At 41.9% G+C, this 22,184-nt stretch overlaps 1 protein-coding gene across 4 annotated transcripts; it reads right to left on the reverse strand.

Annotated features, from left to right (window-relative positions):
• Positions 1-118: 118 nt before the first annotated feature.
• On the reverse strand, positions 119-22,040 carry LOC115170537 (choline transporter-like protein 2). Of its 4 annotated transcripts, none has more exons than XM_029726767.1 (22): positions 21,877-22,039; positions 7,826-7,874; positions 7,643-7,716; positions 7,383-7,467; positions 7,145-7,229; positions 6,923-7,033; positions 6,645-6,705; positions 6,316-6,442; positions 6,141-6,224; positions 5,904-6,016; positions 5,611-5,742; positions 5,244-5,343; positions 4,990-5,082; positions 4,771-4,855; positions 4,351-4,613; positions 4,117-4,211; positions 3,844-3,947; positions 3,592-3,665; positions 3,423-3,493; positions 3,187-3,275; positions 2,967-3,051; positions 119-1,045 (listed from the first exon to the last, which is right to left on the reverse strand). In XM_029726767.1, exons 1-22 carry the CDS (start codon positions 21,905-21,907, stop codon positions 939-941), a joined length of 2,118 nt encoding a protein of 705 aa, XP_029582627.1. In that variant the 5' UTR covers positions 21,908-22,039; the 3' UTR covers positions 119-938. The 4 variants fall into 4 exon arrangements, with proteins under 4 accessions (XP_029582627.1, XP_029582629.1, XP_029582625.1 ...); XM_029726769.1 differs by lacking the exon at positions 21,877-22,039 and adding an exon at positions 10,225-10,595; XM_029726765.1 differs by lacking the exon at positions 119-1,045 and adding an exon at positions 1,350-2,347 and having other exon boundaries at positions 21,877-22,040.
• Positions 22,041-22,184: the final 144 nt, after the last annotated feature.

Below are 22,184 nucleotides of genomic sequence, written 5' to 3' on the forward strand. Positions count from 1 at the left end.
GCTCTGTCAGGAGGAATGGGACAAAATTCACCCAACTTATTGTGGGAAGCTTGTGGAAGGCTACCCTAAGCATTTGACCCAAGTTAAACAATTTAAAGGCAACGCTACCAAATACTAATTGAGTGTATGTATGTTTACATATGTTTATTTTAGTTTCAGAACTCCACAGGCACTTAAACAGATCCACATACACAACCCATATTTTCCCCTGCTTTCAGCTTCACACCATCTTAATACATTTCTTTACCGCTCATTCCCTGGCAATTACAACAGAGAGCAAGCATTGACATTTAACAGCAGGTTAAAAAAGGGGCTACAGTACTGTATTAATGGATTTGGTAATGACAAAGTGGAGAAAATATTGCAACAAATATAAAGTAAAATGTATGTCTTAGTACTGCATGTATTAAAATAATTGCATAGGTTACATACAAAAGTGCTGCTTTATGTAGATGTATAAAATACTTTACTAAATAGATCAGTTCTGTGCTCACCTTCATGTAACACACTCCAAATAATATTTATAACAAAGCATGCTCATAACATACTGGCGTACAGCTGGTCTGATTACAGTAACGTACAACTATATTCAATAAGAACCACATTTGGTTGCTGGTTTTTGAAAATGAGGTCATCAAAATATACTTAAACAAAAACTATGATTTCATCCTAACCAAATAGCTGAATGAAAATGGGAAAAAAACATCCTTGTAAGAAGTTCTCTGCATGCAGCATTAAAATTCCATTTAGGATTTATACGCCTCACTCGACCACAGAGGACGGCAGCGATTGTTTGGACTTCTGACAACAGATTGCCACATAGGTACTGGATGAGTAACATCATGAGGTCCTTGGCCAACGCGGTCTTTAAGGCATACTCCACTATATACAATTACACACCAGAGCTTTTGCCCTCCTCCACACCACATGGGAGAGCTCTACTCTGCTGGTTCAGGCTTGTTCTTCTTATTCAGGACTCTGAGGAGGCGGTCAGACATCAGGTAGGGTCTCTCCGCACTGCCATCGTTCCTCTCCAGGTCCTCCACTGAAGAATCAAGGAAAACATCATGAGACAAAAATATGAAATGATTTCAAAAGGAAAAACTTGAACATCGTTGCAGGGGCCAGATAAGAACCAATTTGTGATGGATTTGCAAAGATTAAAAGATTACGCCAAGTTAAATGACTATAAGCACTTCTGTTTAACATGTCATCCTACAAAACATATAATTGGCCTGCTTTTGACCGAAATTGGTAAAGCTTGCCTAGTCAAACCCAAAAGGAAGTTAGTTACCTTAGCTTGTTCCCCATCAACACAATGCAGAAAGAGAATGAGGAGGAAAGACAAATAACAGAAAGACTGGCAGCTTTAATCACTAGCAGACATACTACCAACATGCACAATAGCACAAGAAAGAGAGAGAAAAGAGATACTGCATTCAGTTAATGCTCATAGATCCTAGGAGTCCGTCTCCAGGGCAGTGCATCAAACAGACCTTGCTGACAGGCAAATATTTCAAGGCAGAGGGATCTGATTGCATTGCTTTACAGAACAAAAATGGAGCCACTTCCCTCACAAGCAGAACTAAGAAATACATTTCAGTATATACAAAACTACATATGGCTTTTATAGATCATTGAAAATATCAACATTTTAATAACGCACTGATAGCAGTAATACTAACGATGGTAGCATTGCAGAGATCTTTGAATGCTTTAACTGTAAACAATGTGATATCTGTAGGAGGTTCAATACATCAGACCAAAACGGATAGTTAGTCAATTAGGCACATTATTTCCTATGGCCGAGAGTGTTTCCCTTCTAGCAACAATGTCAGAACTGCAACATGTTCACTAAAACATCAGCGGAATTCATAGCATTGTTTATGGTTCGGTCTCTTTTTTCCAAGTCAATGAAACAACTATCATTTGCCAACTCCAACCATTAAGAGCACAATACACACACACACACACACACACACACACACGTTTCTATAGGGAGAAGGAAAGACACTGGTCAAGCAGTTGACTTGTCCAAATTCAGGCTTTGATGTCGATCTACCAATCATGAACAGTAGCATGCCCATTTCTACAAGACAGATCTGCAGGTGGAGATTTCGTCCACAGTGTCTTTGCTATGACTACTAGTAAACGTCCTCGTCTTTCTCCTGCATCGGAGGCTGCTATTGTTTCAGCTGGACATCTTGGTCGTCTGGCTGATGTAGCGAGGACTGGGTTGGCTCCTCTGTCACCTCCACAGCCTTGTTCTCTGACAGAATGTCATGGAGCGAAGCTGACATGTAATACGGTCTTGCCAGAGAGCCATCATTTCTCTCCAGGTCTTCGCCTATGTGGGTGTGTGTGGGTGGGTGTGTGTGGGTGGGTGGGTGTGTTAAATGGGGTCAAGGGATGGTTGATTGGAAAACAGGATGATGAAGGTGAAGGGTGGCATTAGTAAGGGAGATAGAGGAAAACAATATGAATTGAGAAGGGAGAGAAAGAGAAAGTCAGTCAAAATTCCCAGCAAAAGCACGCATTTGCATTTTAAATGAATAGATCAACACCTAAACTTCCCCATTGTCTGCAACCAGCAAGTTAACACTAGTCCTAGATAGCTGGGTTAGGATCAATAACTTAGCAATAAAGCATTATGAAGAATACCAGAATATCATCATGCAATTCATAATTAGTGGCAGCCCAACACCATTAGCAGTGACAGAGGTCATGAAGAAAGGGAGAGGAGGTCACCGTTTCAGGACAACATGAACTTTAGACACATTGGGACATCTTGACTTCAAAACTTGCCATTTAGTAAAGCTTTGAGATGTAAAAAAAGTTGCCAACACAAGGCAGCCATTTCCTGAGTATACTGTGTACACCATAATCCTTTACCTTCTCACCTACTGGTACCTTGTGTTTGTGGGGGAATGACAATGCAAGAGGGGGATGGTTCTACTGTTACTCACAGAAGCAGAGGAAGAGTGTGTCCACACACATGGCATACACGCTGAAGAAGCCGTGGGCAATAAGGTAGGAACCAACCACCACCGTCTGAGGAGAGAAACACACTCCAACCATTACTTTACACAACACCGTAGGTTACACTCAGCTACATTTAAAGCATAGATTAAACTACATGTCTTTGTACATAACCCACCAGACCCGGAGCATGGCTATGCTACTCACCAGGATGGGAACCCAGTAGTAGTGGAGGTTGGGGGCTGTGTTCTCAAAGGCCTTCACCCTCCCAGAGAAGAAGAAGAACGCAAAGATTCCTGGGAAACAGGACGGAAGAGTTCTCATCCAATAGCACAACTGGTGGTCAACAGTGAAACGTAATAAAACTAAATACAATCATTAGAAGACTGGCCCTACTGAGTCTTATTGTTCATCATGTTTCCTGTAGAAACAGCCTCACTTACCCACAAGCCCCACGATGAGGAGTTTGCCCAGGAACAACAGGAAGTCTGTCACCTTGTCCAAGACGGCTACCCTGCAAGGTCAAACAGTGATACGTTGTGATGGATCATAGTCCATTTTGTAAAGTTCATTAAGTCAACACAAACATTAAGAGACAGCACACTCACTCACCTGATCATGTTCCTCATAAGGAGGAAGAAGGCATCTTTGGCAGACGTGCAGAAGTTCTTGCCATATATCGCCACCTAGAGGCAGCAGACTCAAATTCATAATCAAGCATAAACCAAACATTTTCCCACAGTTAACATTTACAGATGATCAAGGTGACAAAGCTCCTCTGCAATGAATTATATCCAATATGACATGCATTTAACTGGGTGACATTGGGCATAGCAGGTGCACACAAACAGGTAGTACACGCACCATAATATAGGCATTTCTGTTGATGAACTTGATGAATTTCTCCAAGCACCAGAAGCAGCACTTGAGACAGCACAGTAGGAACTTCGTGCACTTATTTTGGGTTCCTTCATGGGAGAATAACACACAGTAGGGCAGAACCAATCAGAGCCAACACAAGTACTAAAAAACCCAACATTCATACACAGCTAGTGTGAAGTAGGATGAGAGCATACAATGACAGCTGTGTTAATATCAACATACCGTAGTACTGCTAATACAGGATCTATGGCTCACCTTGGAGCTTGTGGTCGATGTACTCCAACAGAACCCTGATGATCTGGATGATGGAGAGGATGAGAGAGCCAAACGCCAGGGAACCTGTGTGATACCTGAGCAGGGGAGTGAGGAGATGTCACTAACCAACCTTATTAAAATGTCGTCAAGATACCAACATATGTTCATGATGCTCCGTTGCATATCTGAACACCCAACTTGGCAAGGAACAGGAATGTAAACAGTCACACACACCTGAGTGATCTGCCAAGGGATGAGAAGATGGGGAAGGCAGGCATGTCGTCAGGCTTGACCAAGGCCCAGTAGTAGGAGGCAAAGGCCCCAGCCAGGGTCATCTGACCCAGCGCTGTCACAAAGTTGGCACACCAGAAGAACAGGAAGACGTTGTAGAACTGCAGGCCAATCAGGTACTTGTGGTAGACCGTCTCTCCACCGTAGAAGGCAAACAGACACTTAGAGTCTGGGCACTCCGCCTTCATACTGGAGGTGCTGAAGTTCTGGAGGAGACAGGTAGAGAAGAATCAACAGTTGACATTCTATCCATTGTATACACTTTTATCATGGAGGTGATCCGATGGTTCAATGTCTCTCCAATTAAGATCAGGCTGTTCGATGGTGATATACTGCATGGGCTAACAGAAAAGCAGGACTCACAGCTGGCTCGCAGATTTTCCTTGAGTGATCGCAGGCTGTCTCATTGAACACCTTATAGATGGGCTGATTGGAGGTGGACAGGAACCTGGCCAGAGGCTGTCAAGAACTACAGTATGACCCAGAGAACTACAAATCCCAGCAAGTACACATCAATCATTCAGAAGAGCATGTTGAGTTACTCAAGCTTATGAGTCATTTTTCTCCAAACATGAAGGATACACAGCGGTGACGGCCCAGTAGGCGATGACAATGGATAAGAGGGCAAAGGTGAACAAGGGGTAAAACAGGGCTGACATCACATACCCAATGGCCCTGTAAACAAAACATCACAGTTTAGCACTAGAAAGGTCTTATCCACCATCTATGTATTACGTCCCCATTTAAACCACAATGATCTAGCATTCAATGATCCATTTCCCATCCAATCCCATTAGAAAAGGCTGTAAGTGCAGAGAGCACTCCCGTTTCCTGACCTGCTGGCTTCTTTGATGAGAGCGATAGCGATGAGGATTCTATTCCTGAGGAAGATGAGCAGCAAAATGATGATGACCTCCACAATGGCCAGAATAATAACTAAAGAGAACGGGAGAGAGAAAAGGCATACAAACAAATGGAGAATTCAGTCACGGCCATTTATACAGGAATCCTAGTAGTCCTTAGTATCAGTTTATGCTTGCAATAACACTGCAATGCATTATATCTAAGGGTTTATAAAAGTTACCTGGCTAACATTGATCCTGCTTCATGATATACAGTATAACTCTAATGTATTGGCCCAGGTGTAGACCTCCTGAGCCACACTACCTGTAAGGTTGAAAGAAGGTTAGTGGGGAGACTTACTGAAGGCCAGCCAGGTCTGTCTGATATGCAGGTACACAGAGAAGTCTGTCTGGAAGCCCAGGTCCTTTAGAGTGACATTAGAGCCTGCCTCTGATTTCAGGCTAACATACTCCATGGAGCAGTGGAAGATGCCTGTGGTGCAATACAGAGCATGGCCACAATAGGAAAGTACAGCATTTAGATAGAGAGATGGGAAAGGGACACAGGAGATGGCTTTGTTGATTATAGAGTTCATAGAGACATGAACATTAAGAAACAACTAAAAATGGGACTTCTGTTGAACTGGTCTTTACCGTATCCAATGACCAGAATCACCATGACGATCATGACCCACACCATGATCCCGGCCAGGAAGCGCAGGAGGACGATGAAGAGGAGACTGATGAGCATGGCAATCACCAACCCTCTGAACCCCGACACAAAGACAGACTTTAGTGGCTACGTAACTGACTCTGTGCTGATCAAGTGCTTTGTAATTCAGTGTGAATGCATTACTGCACAATAGTGTCAAAGGGAAGATGCTGACTTACATTATGATCCAGTACCAGGACTGGGTGTAATCCTCAAAGATCTTCATGGCCACTTGTCGAGCTTCAATGACCACTGTGGCATTCCTATAGAAGAAAATACAGTGACCAATGCTGATTGTAGATGTAGCACTAGCACTCATCACAGGAAAACACCATGCAAATTCTATGGACTCACTTGACCCCCGCCACCAGATCTTTGGCATCTCTAATGTTCCCCTCCCCGTCATCAAACTTGGAGTTATTTCCCACAGTGATCTCCCCTCCCTTCTTCTGGCCCAGGGCAGGGAAGCACCTACGGGTGACTGGAGGAAGAGGAAGGGGGGTGAAGGAGAAGACACAGGACAATGAGGGAGTGCAGTAAAACAATGTCTTTCACTTTTTTCAAATTCCGGAAATGTGGAGGATGGGCTGGCCAGATGGAGGGTTGGGGAGTTCGACTCAGAGGAACGGAAGAAGGGCAGGTAGACAGGATAGGGGAGCAAAATAGACTAGAGTCGTACTTACAGGGTTTACTTGGCGTCAGCATGGCAGGACACAGGCCAGAACTCAGGATCTGTGTTACAGTCTAAAACACACATGAACATCCAGCACTTAGTATCTCAACCATTGGTGCGGCAACGTATATTCAAAGTTTGAATTGTTCACACTAAACTGCCACTGGGAACACTATTGTTGTAGAACAAAACACAGTCACATTCTTGACATTTAATTGGCATTGTCATCCATGTTGATTTTGGAAAACTACTACGCCACCTATCTATTCCTTTCCACATGCTACTCACCAGCCCCTCTAGACCCTCCTTGCAGAAGTTCTTATAATACTTAAAGTCCTCTTTATTGGCGTAGGCCTTCAGGAGCGTCATGAACTTATCAGGGCATTTCTCCACACACATCTGATGGCAAAAGAAATGTAAGGCATGAGACAAGATAATACAAGTGCATAGGCATACATAAATAACATGGCGTTCAAGAATGTATCAACTGAAAACAAAGGTTCAGGTCACCTGTGTGGTTGGGCATTGGAACTCCAGCAGCACCATGGGACTGGCACACTTCATGATGTTGAAGTAGAACAGCAGGGGCTTCGTCCTACAAAACACACACAACCAGTTGTTCAGAGAACAAGAGCAGGTTTAAAGAGAGTGAATGCCCAGGGGGAGAATGATGGAGACAATCAACACATGTGAGTGTTAGTGATTGTTATGTATTCCACTGTGCATGTATGGTGAGGGCAGAACTTACTCCAGAGGAGTGCCTGCCTGCCCACAGAACTGTCCTCTGCTGTCTGTGGGGTAGATCACCTTCCTGGGGTCTCCCTGGGACCAGGCTAGGGGAGAAGGGAACCATCAACAACAAAGAAACAATCAAATACCAGACATCTTTAACACACAGACATGCTTTAGGTGAGCAGCACTCAGAGACAAAGCCAAGAGCATGACTCAGGGTATACCCAATATGGGGTCAGTTAAGCTTGTTTGTGCCTACAGGACACATTTACTTACCAAGAATTCCCACTGCAACATAGCCCAGTATGCAAATAATGAAGAGGATGCAGCATACAATGTCAGTGCAGCCCCTAGAGTAAAGAGAGGGGGAGACATGGAAACATTATGGGAACAATAGGTTTTAGATGTGAATTATGTGCCGCCCTGACTACAGTGTGGATGAACTGGCAATCCTCTCACCTGTTATAGATGGGGCCTTTGAAGGTGGGGTCATACTTTTTTGGTTCACCTAGATGGAAAGAAAGCAAATATTGAAACATACAGTAGGAATGCCATGTCAGATGGTAAATGGCTTGCAGCGTAGAAGTTGAATGAAAGCGTACACACTGCAGGGCTGTCAAAAGACATTTAATAACCAAGATGCACTTTGACACTGTTCCATGTGGGGGTGTCTGCCTCCTAGTTATACATTTCATGGGGTAAACAGAGTGGATTGGCCACGAGTCAACATTCTGCTCCCTTTACTGTTGGTCAGATTACTTTTCCCTCAGGGCAGGCACACCTGGCAACCCAACAAATTCTTCTGTAGTGACTAAGCAGCCCTTCTGCAACATGAGAACCTGCAGTACCACAACACAGTCACCAGAGGTCAGCGACTCTGTGTGGGCACAACCTACTCATCAAATCACATTTTTATTGTAACATGCTTCATAAACAACAGGTGTACACTAACAGTCAAATGCTTACTTGGGGGTCCTTTTCCAACAATGCAGAGTTAAGATAAAATATAAAAATAGAAATGGTGGCACAAGGAATAATACACAGTGAATACCGAATAACAATAACGAGTAAAAAGTAACATTGTTATATACAGGGAGTACCACTACCGAGTTGATGTGCAGGGGTACTTGAGGTAGCTATCTACATCTTAATTGGGGAGGATGGGCTGGAGCGGAATGGTATCAAATACATCAAACAAGGTTTCCATGTGTTTGATGTCATTCCATTTGATCCATTACAGCCATTATTATGAAACATCCTCCCCTCAGCAGCCTCCTGTGATCTACATATAGGTAGAGGTAAAGTGACCAGGCAACAGGATACATAAGACAGTAGCAGCAGCGTATGTGGGGAATGAACGTGTGTAATGTCTCCTTCAGCCGATGCTACATTTGATTGAAGGACATAAGACACACAAAATGACAGATTACCCTTTTCATCAGTATTGATTTCTTCTTAAAGGTAAATGTTGATTAATGCCATGAAAAAGGCTTTAAAAAATGATGTTCTTGTTAATGTTTCTTGATAACATCCCCCAAATTAAACTAGCCTATAAACCAGTGCACAATATCCTCTCCCTTTCATACCCAATATAATGTGTAACCTGGATCTGAACCCTGGGGTTCCAACAGGGTGAGGAGGAGCACAGAGAGTAGACTCTCCACATCTGGATCTGAACCCTGGAGTTCCAACAGGGTGAGGAGGAGCACAGAGAGTAGACTCCCCACATCTGGATCTGAACCCTGGAGTTCCAACAGGGTGAGGAGGAGCACAGAGAGTAGACTCCCCACATCTGGATCTGAACCCTGGAGTTCCAACAGGGTGAGGAGGAGCACAGAGAGTAGACTCTCCACATCTGCCATCATCCCACATAAATCAAAGTTAACTACAGTTACTGCACAAGGAGGGAATGGATATGTCATGAGCAAACTACATTCACTCATTGCCAGTTCTAAAGCCTCAGACGACCAAAAGAAGGCATTAATGTCAACTACATTTAGGTCTAGATGAGAAAAGGTACGATTATAACAATCAGTCAGAAGTGCTCAAGTTGAGCCATAGTGAATCGCAACTTCACAGAACATCAATAATCCCAGTCTTAAGGTGGTTGAACCACTGGGTCTAGACTAGATACTATAGAGTATGATGTTCAGCATGGCGGCCATTAATAATGCAGAGCAGTGGTCAGGGTGCTATTGCAGCATGCATTTTAGTGGGCCTGCTCCCAGAAAACATCAATCCACTGGACACAGCAGGTCCACAAGCACAGAGATACAGAGTCTGGATGTTAAAGTGTTAAATGGGCATAATCAGCCTGAGATGCCCATCAAAGACATGGTGGAAACAGCCTGCAGAGGGAGTGTAGGCTGGAGCAACATGAAGAAACATTTGCCCAAAACAACAGTGGCTGATGCATTTATATTTTATCAGGGCTGAAAGCAAACAATGTTTCCTGCCAATTTTTCAGTCCAGTCCTTATATACAGCAGCAGCATTTGATAAAGGAGAGAAAACATTGTTACACTGTTCACTTGCATTTCTCCACACACCTGTATAAATAGCAGGCTTAACCCACACCCATTCTCAGCCATGTTGTCATAATGCCGATACTAGAGGTCTAGTTTCACCCAGTGCCGCTCTTCTCTAGAGACAAATTACACCACCCATTAACAAGTTCCAACGGACAGATTCGTTAAAACATTAAAGCAGTGAGAAAAGCTCTCTCACTTCAAGAACAAAACTTAAGCTACAACCAAACCAGCCATCATAAAAGACACAAACAGCTTTTCACAAGGTTGAAAAAGGTAAAACCACAAGCTCTAATGAAACTAAAATCAAGTAGGAACAATTAGTAGTTACCATTCTTTCCGTAATAGGGTTGCTCAGGCATCTTTAAATTCCTTTCTGGTAGTCAACTTATAAATGACCGGAAAACTCTCCCACTTTTTCTTCAGCCCTTTTTTGCTTCACTTCCTTTTCCTGCCAACTGGTGTGTTTAAGAAAGTGAGAGCGACAGGTATTGTGGGGAGAAACTTGTCCGACCTGTCTGCAACAGCTCTGAGCACACCCCTGTTCCTCAGAGTCCACCCACTGTTTTTCCCCCAAACAGCTGCTAGCTCAAATCTCTGGTCCACCTGTTCCTTTCTCTTCCCCTTTCCCTCCACACAGAGCTCTTTTTGTCTGTGTTTCTCTCACTCTCTGCCTTTGTTCATGGCTTTCTCTACCTCTTTCACACTCCCCAGAGTTTGGTCAGGTAGCTCACCTACAGGGAGCACAACTGAGGCAAAATGGGTGGAGACAATTCCTTGTTTTTCACAACACTGACTCTCCCCTCCCCCTATGTGAAAGAGCTGCTGGATATCTTTGTGGATCCCAAAAAAACTACAAAGGAGTGATCAAAAGCATGTGTTTGGGGGAAAAACCAAAAAGCTGTTGTGTGCACTGGAGACTGATGAGACTTAGATGTGCTGGTTATAATACTGGATAGATGAGCGCATTAATCAAGATCTCCAGCCCTGAAGCTAATTTGACTGTCAAATGAACACAAAGCTATATATTTGATACCATATTTAACTTTTAGAGCTATCTTAAACAGCAATTCTGATATTTTTCCACTAATTGGCCTTTTGACAAATCAGATCAGCTCTGAAAAGATCTGGGCCCATTGTTGGTTCTAACAATAAACTCAGCCTTAAGATGCTTTTGGGAAACTGGGCCCTGATGTGAAAGATCTGATGTGGTTGGTCAAAAGACCAATTTGTGGAAAAAATATCAGAATTGGACTGCCTGTGTAAACACAGCCTTATTTAATTATTTCTAACGGTCACTTCTTCTACGTTTGAAAAATTCTTGTCACACCAGGGCTGCGTTCAGTATGTTTTTATGTTCTGGAACATTCAACTGAACGGCCAGGTGAAAAAGGGGGTTGGATTGTCGGTTGGGGAACGCTGTATCATGGCCTCTGCCCTTTAAATACGTCACTCATTGCATCAAGGCACAACTCGCCACACCCACCAAACGGGAGCAAATGTACCTCAAAGTCTGTTCAAAAACGTACAAAGCGTTTCTGCAACGTAGCAAACGTTCAAGCAAACTGAGCGCACCTCTGCCCAATGGATTATTCACAGGGTGCATTCAATTCAAAGCTGCTCATTAGGAAGTTCATTATAGCCAAAGATTGTCTATTATATTGACAAGATAGACATGTGACCGCTCTAACAATGGAAATGCGTATCCTCAAAGATGGAAGGCAGGCAGGAGGATGGACCATTCTAGCCAATGAGAGGTCCCGTGTGGCTCAGTTGGTAGAGCATGGTGTTTGCAACGCCAGGGTTGTGGGTTTGATTTCCAAGGGGGACCAGTACGGAAAAAAAATAAAAATATGAAATGTATGCACTGGATAAGAGCGTCTGCTAAATGACTAAAATGTAAATGTAATGTGAACAACTGGCCATAGAGATAGATAGAGGACTCATTTTTGTATCTGTGCCATTATAGTGTCTGTGACAGCATGGCATCTCCATTTTAAGGTACTACATTTTCTTATTCTTTATTGGCTGATTACTTCCAACTCATAGGAATCCCCACCCAGTTGACTACTTTAAAATGGTGGAAGTCCTCAATGGCTAAATCAATCAGGGCTTGACATTCACTTTTTTAGCCAAGTAGGACAGATCTTTTTCATTGTCCGAAAGCTCAAGTCACTTGTACCCCCCCCCCCCCCCCCCCCCCCAAAAAAAATGCCAAAAATATGACTGAAAATGTTTTGTATTATGCAAGTAACCACTTCACAAAATAACATTCATTATTATCACTGGTATTGGCAATGGAAGGCTGCTGGTCTGATCCCATGTATTATACAGCATCTCCTGCCTTTGTGGCCTTGAGCAAGGCACTTCACCCCCACAAAGTAAAATACGCACCAGAGTCAGCTTATCAAGGTCCTGTTGAGCAGCTGATTTTTTGCAATGTGCTATGTTCAAGCAAGGCTGGAGCAAAAGCCTGCACACCCAATAGCACTCCTGAAATCTCCTGGAGCATGATTGGCCTCCCTGCAACAATACAATTACAACCAAATACGTTTTATGTCTTTATAAAATAATTCCCTCATTCAATGAACCAGGGATCAAATGGCTAAGGTGGGTGAGGTAGCTAACTAAGATGTTTATCTATTTATAAGGTTAAAATTTTCAGTGTTCAGGGGAGATCTTGACAGCATAAGAGTTACTTGTGAATAAGCCTAGTCTATTAATATTTTTGTAACTTTGTCAGAATTACATGGGCAGTATTGACATTTTGAGCGCTTGAGAGACGGTTTTACAACCAGAGTTTGCAGCATTGGTTTCAGCAACTGTGCAACCGTATCAACTGCATGTCGGCCATTTGCGATTATACACGAGTGCCGGTGGAAAGTTATTTTAGGACATCGGACATGACAATGACACTAATACATGCTAAAAGCTAGACAGTTAATGAGTTAATGATTGATATGATTTATTTAAGTGTTATACACCTACCGGTGCCCAGCCCAACTAGCGAGTTAGCCAATTCAAAACATATTGTGTAGTTTGGCTGGTTATCTAGTTAATCTGTTGTATATCATTATTTTACCTGCTGCGCAAATGTCTTTCTCTCTCTCCTCTGGTAATGGCCCACTGGAACGCAGGTGATACACACCATGACTTTTACAGGATTTTCATTGCTGACCAGAATTTGCTATAACTGGGCAAATAACTCACTAACTAGCAATGAATATCAACAAATGTGCACATGCGGCTTGCTTCGATTTCAAAAACGCATCTTGCGACCGCAAGATGTAAAGGCCTTTCAATGCAGGCCTACAATATTATACTCAGATGCGCTCTGCTGAGATTGGGAGGACAGTGTGCAACACATTGCATCCAGAGGACACTGATCCAATTCTGATCAGAGTAACCTAATGTTTGATATTGTGATCTTTATGTGATTGTTTTTTACTTGTCCATTTGGACAACTTAAATCTATATTCTTCTTGTCCGACAATTGTTTTACTTGTCCCGGGCAAGAGGACAAGTGTTAATGTCGAGCCTTGTCAATGATGAGTCCTCTATCTATCTCTATGAGAACAGGCACAATGCCGATATAAAGTCCTTTTTGTTTTCAAAAGTTGCCGAAATGCCATGGGCGTCCACTTATATCAGTGCATTCGTAACAACCCAACCATTATGAAACTTCTATTCGATCAAATAAGCCTCACGTAGCAAATTAGCAATTACATTTGGCCACACTTTCTTTGGATAGTCCGTCTGTAGATGCTCTATCAAAATAAAGTCTAACCTTACATTTTTTTGGTGACCAAATTCGACACTTTCATTGACCTCCATACGAAAATACCTCACTTCGTGGGCTTATTTCCATGGACATATTTTGGGCTGAGTAAAACCTCTCGCTTCGCCTATTCCTCTCTGTTATATCCAGGTGTGTCCTCTCAGAGCCATTGCATGTCATATTCATAGGTGTTTTCTACCCTCTTGTGGGAACATGACTGTATTACATTGGGTGGTTTCACCCAGCCTGGCTGGATATTCACATATCCATAACCACATCCTGTTGTGCCATTTCCTCTGCTTACACTGGGTTTGCACGCAAGCGGGATATTAGACTGCTTTTTATTAAAAAACATTTAGCAGTGAGCAATGAAAAGCAATCTCTATAACAATTCAAATTAGATTGCCTTTGTCTGAACCCAACGGGATGCAGTGTATGCTGATGATAAAGACAGATTATGGGGAAATTGAGTATATTTCATGATGAGCTGTGTTTGGAAAATGGGTATTGATGAAAAGCTTCTGTTGGAATCTCTCCATACTCTTTCCAGGCAGTGTAGTCACTTGTTTTGGCCAATGGGATAGTCTATGTCATTCTGGGAATGGCCAATTTTCCATTCATTACAAGTTAGTGAGAGAAAGCAAAGGCTCCCTCTGTCCTCATTTTCTGTAAAACCCTACTGGCCCCATTATTACAAGCATAGTAGCAGACTGTTTACAAGCTACCAGCACAAAATAGCAAATCAGCAACAGTCTCAACATCTCGATGGGCTATGCACAGGGAGGATATTTCACCCTGCAAGAGTTGGATCTCCACTGAATACATAATACGGGTATGACATAAATTCCCACATTTCAGTGTCACATTTTCTCTACAACTTCTCTATGGCTTGAGAAAAGATATTAAAAAAGCTCCAGCACATTAGGAACAAGAGCACAACATGGTATTCTGTTGTGGAAGCATGGTGAGTGGGAGTGTGCTGTCAGGCCCTGCCAGCTTTAATCCATTAATGCATCCTTTCTTAAAGGGGTGCCTATGGCCTCAGCTTCACGACATTCACTATCAGGACAAATGTTATTTGCTACATCGGTTGTTGTAATAACTTTATTAGGGTACACTACCGTACCTAGATGTTTCCCAAGAATCTGCACAAATAAATATATATACCACTGTTTCTCTTGTGGACAGAGAGCTCATTGTATAGTGTACTACACAAGGTCCAAGGCAGTTTTACTTCTGGTTTTCTTGAGCTTCAGGTATTTGCTTTGGAACTTTTCTAATGTTTCCTGAGTCGAGTTTCCCCTCAATATTATCCTTCCTCCCTAGCCTCTCCTCCTCTCACAGTGAAAACGACCATAAATAAGGTCAACCTTCCATTAAATGTTTTATCTGTCCACCATGCCTGTATTTATACCCATACCGATGTCTACAGTGCTCTATGTACAGAATATAGAGTACTGTTGCTCATTTATGCACTAGATTATGACTGTCATTCTGAATGTGTGTATGCACATATCTTGAGAACAGAAATAATGTATTTTGTTTGGGACTGGTGAACAGCACTGCACTTACAGTATACATTCATCCAATGTGCACTTCTGAGTCAACTATTATACAGAGCATTTGGAAAGTATTCAGACCTTGATTTTTCAACATTTTGTAACGTTACAGCCTTATTCTAAAATGTATTAAAATGTTTTTTCCCCTCATCAATCTACACACAATACCCCATAATGACAAAGCAAAAACAGGTTTTTCAAAATTTTAGCAAAAAAACTGAAATATAACATTTACATAAGTATTCAGACTGCTCTAGGAAGAGCCTTGGTGGTTCCAAACTTCTTCCATTTAAGAATGATGGAGGAAACTGTGTTCTTGGGGACCTTCAATGCTGCAGAAATGTTTTGGTACCCTTCCCCAGATCTGTGCCTCGACACAATCCTGTCTCAGCGCTCTACAGACAATTCCTTCGACCTCATGGCTTGGTTTTTGCTCTGACATGCACTGTCAACTGTGGGACCTTATATAGACAGGTGTGTGCCTTTCCAAATCATGTCCAATCAATTCATTTTACCACAGGTGGACTCCAATGAAGTTGTAGAAACATCTCAAGGATGATCAATGGAAACAGGATGCACCTGAGCTCAATTTCGAGTCTCATAGCAAAGGGTCTGAATACTTATGTAAATAAGGTATTTCTGTTTTAAGTTTTAGTACATTTGCCAAACATTCTACAAACCTGTTTTCGCTTTGTTATTATGGGGTATTGTATGTATTGATGTAGAACTTTTTTTTATTTAATCAATTTTAAAATAAGGCTGTAACATAACAAAATGTGGAAAAAGGGAAGGGGTCTGAATACTTTCCCAAAGGCACTGAATACCCCTGAGAAAAGAGAAGCATGATGTCATATCAACACAGTAGGCTATAATAGCAGCTTCCCCTCCTCAGTCTGTCTCTCATTACAGTAAGTGCAGTAGTAGAGTGTTGACTGCGTGCAGTATGTATGACCGTTTCCCTCATAGGGAGTTTTCAACATCAAAATAAGATTGACTTGACCAAGAGTGCTGACTGCAGCAGATAACATAACTACTTCAGAGATATCGAAACTAGATATGGAGCCTTGTTGGTGGTTAGGGTAGGGAAGTGTGCCCTCTCTCCAAATATCTCTGCTGGTAAAAACAGCATCCTCTTTACGGTCTGGACTAGATATCTGTACACTTTGGATCAGGGTTCGAATTACAGAGCTACCAGGACACCCCCATAAATGTTACAAATATCAATGTTGGTCCAGTCCACTATTTTTAGAGTATCCCAAGAGACCATATGTAATTCCCTCCCTGCTCTGGACTATAATCCTAAACAAAACTCTGCTGTAACAATGAATATCTCTGAATATAAGATGTTCCTGAGTCCTAACCATCTCTTCTTCAGTTTCCACTTTCTGAAGCCTGCTGGATAAACAAGCCTATCTTCCTGAGGAGAGAGTGTCACCTCTACTGTCTGTCTCCATAATTTACTCCAGTGAGAGACTCTCTCAGAGACAACAGACAGCACTGCACTTCACTGAAACAGACGCCCATTCTTGTCTTGTCTTTGTTGTTTTCTCCATTGTGCTCATAGCAGAGATAGATAGGCCAGAGCCTCAGCACCAACCCATTAGACAACATCAATTAGCCAAGTAATCTATGTTTTGATAACATTGACAAAGAAACACAATTACATTCTCTAAAAGTCTGCTAAATGAACCTCATTTCCAAAATAGTGCTCTATTTTCGTACCCCTTACTCATGGCTCTGATTCAGCTATGAAAATCTACAAAACAATGCAGAATTCCAAAGAGTATAGGGGTTTTTCACCTTCCAAACATCCAGATGTGACAGACCAGACAGGCTGTGGGAGGGCAGCCAAGTCCAACAGTGATGACTACCAGTCAGGAAGAGGAAGGGCATGGCATACCACACAAATAGACAGGGGTCCCTAATAACTCAACATCACTATTACAGGAATTGATCTCTGCCACTTCTCTTCTCTTCAGGCCCCATGACCCTAATAACTTTCCCTAATAACTTAATCTAACACAGGCTGTCTTCTGTCTGAATGGAAACAAAACGTAACTGCTGTTGGGTTAATAAGTCACATGAGTCTGTTTGGGCCAGACTGTGATCAAGCAGATTAAACAATAATAATTGGGGCTGACAGGGAACACTATTATCCTTCCCTAGGGGCATGCCACTGGGCACAGACGTCAATTCAACATCCATTCCACGTTGATTCAACGTAATTTCATTTAAACGTTGTGGAAACAACATTGATTCAACCAGTGTGCCCAGTGGGATGCCTGTTTATTCAATACTGTTGTTGAGTAAAGCGACAATGTGGGAAGTGATAACACGATGACAGCTGTTGTAATAGAAAACAGCTGGACTGGACTTCAAATGTAAATGTTCATGAATAGCGACACTATTGCTACACTCTTAGAAAGAAAGGTGCTATCTAGAACCTAAAAGGGTTATTTGGCCGTCCCCATAAAGGAACCCTTTGAAGAATCATTTTTGGTCCTAGGTAGAACCCTTTTGGTTCCAGCCAGAACCTATTTGAGTTCCATGTAGAAACCTTTACACAGAGGGTTCTACATGGAACCAAAAATAGTTCTACCTGGAAACAGAAAGGGTTCTACCTGGAAACAGAAAGGGTTCTCCTACAGGGACAGCCAAAGAACCCTTTTGGAACCCTTTTTTCTAAGAGTGTAGCTAGACCTTGCCAGAGCTTGAAATAAAGATCAGAGAGACTCTGGATCAAGTTTCAAACCATTCTCCTAAATATGTCTTATAATTACACATAATCTAAGACTGCACAGGGCTGTAGGCTGTCTGATCCTGTCAGTTCCCCTGTTATTGAGGTTCCTGATATGTGTTGGCCTGAAATTACTCCATGATGTGAAATGGGGATGACTATGTTAGATCACAGCCTAAACCCCACTGTATTTCTGAGGCAGTCCTATTATACCATGAAAACCTAAATTACAACCGTATGAACGCATCAACAACATTAGCACATAGGAGAGTCAGGGTCCAAGGAATGTTGAGCAATGCTGGGGGAGATATTGAAAACAATTTCTTCATAAAAACAGATACAATCTAAAACCAAGTGAGGGCTGTTCATTTCTGCATGGTGGTAGCCTGTGTCAAACTCCCCATAGTTATGTTTTTGTACTTCGCCTTCTTATGTGAAACCCTGACAGATTTCCATGAAATGCAGAAAGACTTCATACGACTGCAAAACAAACGCATAAGGAACAAACAATGAAGAAGAAAAACGAAGGGCCTCTGTCTACCAATCATCACACTATTTATAACCACACAAACACATAATACCTGATTATCACTAAATATGCTTCCTACTGGTCAGATTCCAATACATCTGCACCTCCATCATTGTTTTCATTTAAGAGTACTACACCGAATTTGACAGTCCTTGGGGAGAGTAATTTGTGTCACAATATAGTGCTAGAAGCCTTTAGCCCCACAACTTTTCACAGAATGTCTTCAACTTTATTTTCTGCCAAGTCACAGCTTACTATTCCCACAATGCTGCTCAACTGTCTTTTCTTCCCATCAAAATCTTGCTCTGGTGTTGACCTGACTGCTTGTTTGTATGAGGGTTATAACACATTCCTAAATCCTGTATAGAGGGAAGAGGCAAACAGTGCTGTACACAAAATAGTAGCCTATACGGAGGTTGTAAAATGTATTGTGCCAGGAAGAGAGGAAAAAGTATTGGATAATGAAAGAGAGGGTTTTAAATAATAAATGAAACATCATAAGACAGGCAGAGGGAGGAAAAGGATGTGTGTGGAGGAAAGAAGAAAAACAGCATTCATATGGCTGGAGAGGGGAGACAGCTAACAAGTCAACCCTAAATCTCGCCTTATCCCTCTTCCATGTTGTTCACAGGGCCCTGCAAACCCCACATAAAACCAAAACACAAACAGTGAAAATGAGAAAATATGTCAGTGTGTCTACATCTTGTGGACAGTGTTGACCCTGAAAACAATATTTTAGCTCACAACAAAGGGTTCCAGATGTTCGTGATGCTGCGAGAAAGTCTACATTTTGAGCGAATCTCATCATTTCTTTCTTCTACTGGTTTTCACCATGCTTTGCTGTACTAGAATTCCAATGTTATAACTGCAGGCAGCAGTAGCATACCCGCCAAATGACTGGGTGTGCCACTACTTACACATTTTGGGGGTATACAGTACCAGTCAAAAGATTGGACACACCTACTCATTGAAGGGTTTTTCTTTATTTTTACTATTTTCTACATTGTAGAATAATAGTGAAGACATCAAAACTATGAAATAACACATATGGAATCATGTAGTAACCAAAAAAGTGTTAAACAAATCAAAATATATTTTATAGTTTAGATTCTTCAAAGTAGCCACCCTTTGCTTGGATGACAGCTTTGCACACTCTTGGCGTTCTCTCAACCAGCTTCACATGCTTTTCCAACAGTCTTGAAGGAATTCCCACATAAGCTGAGCACTTGTTGGCTGCTTTTCCTTCACTCTGCCATCCAACTCATCCCAAACAATCTCAATTGGGTTGAGGTTGAGTGATTGTGGAGGCCAGGTCATCTGATGCAGCACTCCATCACTCTCCTTCTTGGTAAAATAGCCCTTACACAGCCTGGAGGTGTGTTGGGTCATTGTCCTGTTGAAAAACGAATGATAGTCCCACTAAGCGCAAACCAGATGGGATGGCATATCGCTGCAGAATGCTGTGGTAGCCATGCTGGTTAAGTGTGCCTTGAATTCTAAATAAATCACTGACAGTGTCACCAGCAAAGCACCATCACACCTCCTTCATGCTTCACGGTCTTGTCCGAAGCAAGACTTATTTTTATTGCTGTCCTTCAGTAGTGGTTTCTTTGCAGCAATTCACCATGAAGGCCTGATTCACGCAGTCTCCTCTGAACAGTTGATGTTGAGATGTGTCTGTTACTTGAACTCTGTGAAGCATTTATTTGGGCTGCAATTTCTGAGGCTGGTAACTCAAATTAACTTATCCTCTGCAGCAGAAGTAACTCTGGTCTTCCTTTCCTGTGGCGGTCGTCATGAGAGATAGTTTCATCATAGCGCTTGATGGTTTTTGTGACTGCACTTAAAGAAACTTTCAACGTTTTAGAAATTTTCCAGATTGACTGAAGTAATGATGGACTGTCATTTCTCTTTGCTTATTTGAGCTGTTGTTGCCATAATATGGACTTGGTATTTTACCAAATAGGGCTATCTTCTGTATACCACCCCTACCTTGTCATATCACAACTGATTGGCTCAAACACATTAAGAAGGAAAGAAATTACATAAATTAACTTTTAACAAGGCACACCTGTTAATTGAAATGCATTTCAGGTGACTACCTCATGAAGCTGGTTGAGAGAATGCCAAGAGTGTGCAAAGCTGTCATACTTTGAAGAATCTTATATTCTGATTTGTTTAACACTTTTTTGGTTACAACATGATTCCATATGTGTTATTTCATAGTTTTGATGTCTTCACTATTATTCTACAATGTAGAAAATAGTAAAAAATAAAGAAAATCCCTGGAATGAGTAGGCGTGCCCAAACTTTTGACTGGTACTGTATATTTAAAGTCCAAATTACAACCGTGGAGTCAGACTCTATCATTTTGGCAGAGGTTTGTCTACTCCAGCAGAGATTCTTGCTCTTTTTAGGCAGCATAAATGAATTAATGTATTATGAGAACATATCTTCAAGGAAAACCATTTCCCTTACATGAACAACAATTGTTTGGATCCATTAACCTACCAACACCTTTATATTGCAGGGAATAGCAGGTTTTTGCTGACAATTGCTGAAACAATACAAACAGTATCTTCTCTAAATTCAAATTCAGACCTACCATGAGGCATTTTTTTTATTAACTAATCTATATTTGGATGGTGGTCAAATTTCTGTCAGCACAAAGCTGGTGAGTTGTTCTCTAGTGTGCCATACCAGGCTGAGGAATGTAGCAACTGGACATGCAAAGGCTGAGTAGGGACACCACAGCTTAACCCTAACAATAGTAAACTACATGTTAACTACTGATTAACTGAAAATGTTAGAGAATTGAAAGAAACTTCAAAGCCCACAGCCTATTTGAGAATCATATTGTATGATCATTTCAGATAGGCTACAGTATTTGCATACAACTGTGCATTTATTGTATGGAATGTTGTAGGCCCTTATACCACTAATTTCTCAGCAGTCTCATTGTTTGGCACAGGGATAAGACCTGGGCGTGGGAATGTGAGAGAGGCAACAACAACATAGGCTAATCAAATGCAATCTGTAGGCTAGCCCAAAACAGAAGCATAGACTATTACGCATGGAAATTATGGCTCGAATTGTGAGAGTCAATTTCCATTCGTCTATTCTCTGAAAAGGAGACAGAGAAAAGTTGATTGAGTTAGGCTACGTCAATGGGGTAAATCAAATATGTAATAGCCAAATGCTGAGTTAAATTATTACACGCATCCAGCACACACCAATAGAATGTTGCATTCCACACTCCAGTCTTCTTGATACATGAAAACGAAACTATATGGGGCTGGTCGGCTAGCTATCCCAGGACAGTGAAAGCGCTGTTAAAGATATATGGTAGCCTATATAAACTAAACAAGCTAACAACTTACCATACTTCGGTTTCTCACCCTCCAGTTCCATCGTGAATTAGTGAGTCCAGTTGTAAACTAAAATTGTAAGACTACAAATATCATCATTTCCAGTCCAAATGGTAGCCTACCGATAAAGTTACTTCGCTGAAATCCACTCCAAATCTGAACCAAACTCATAACATTTAGCGAGGCGTTACTTCTTGAAAAAGTTGACCAGTGAAAGCCAACAAAACTTTGAATGACGGGCAAATATACGAATCACTGGACGTGGGTGTGAGCACGATGACACTGCTATTATAACGGTACGTCAATGTGACCATACCACA

Source organism: Salmo trutta, chromosome 32 (assembly GCF_901001165.1).
Source record: "Salmo trutta chromosome 32, fSalTru1.1, whole genome shotgun sequence".
In the NCBI taxonomy this organism is placed as follows: domain Eukaryota; kingdom Metazoa; phylum Chordata; class Actinopteri; order Salmoniformes; family Salmonidae; genus Salmo; species Salmo trutta.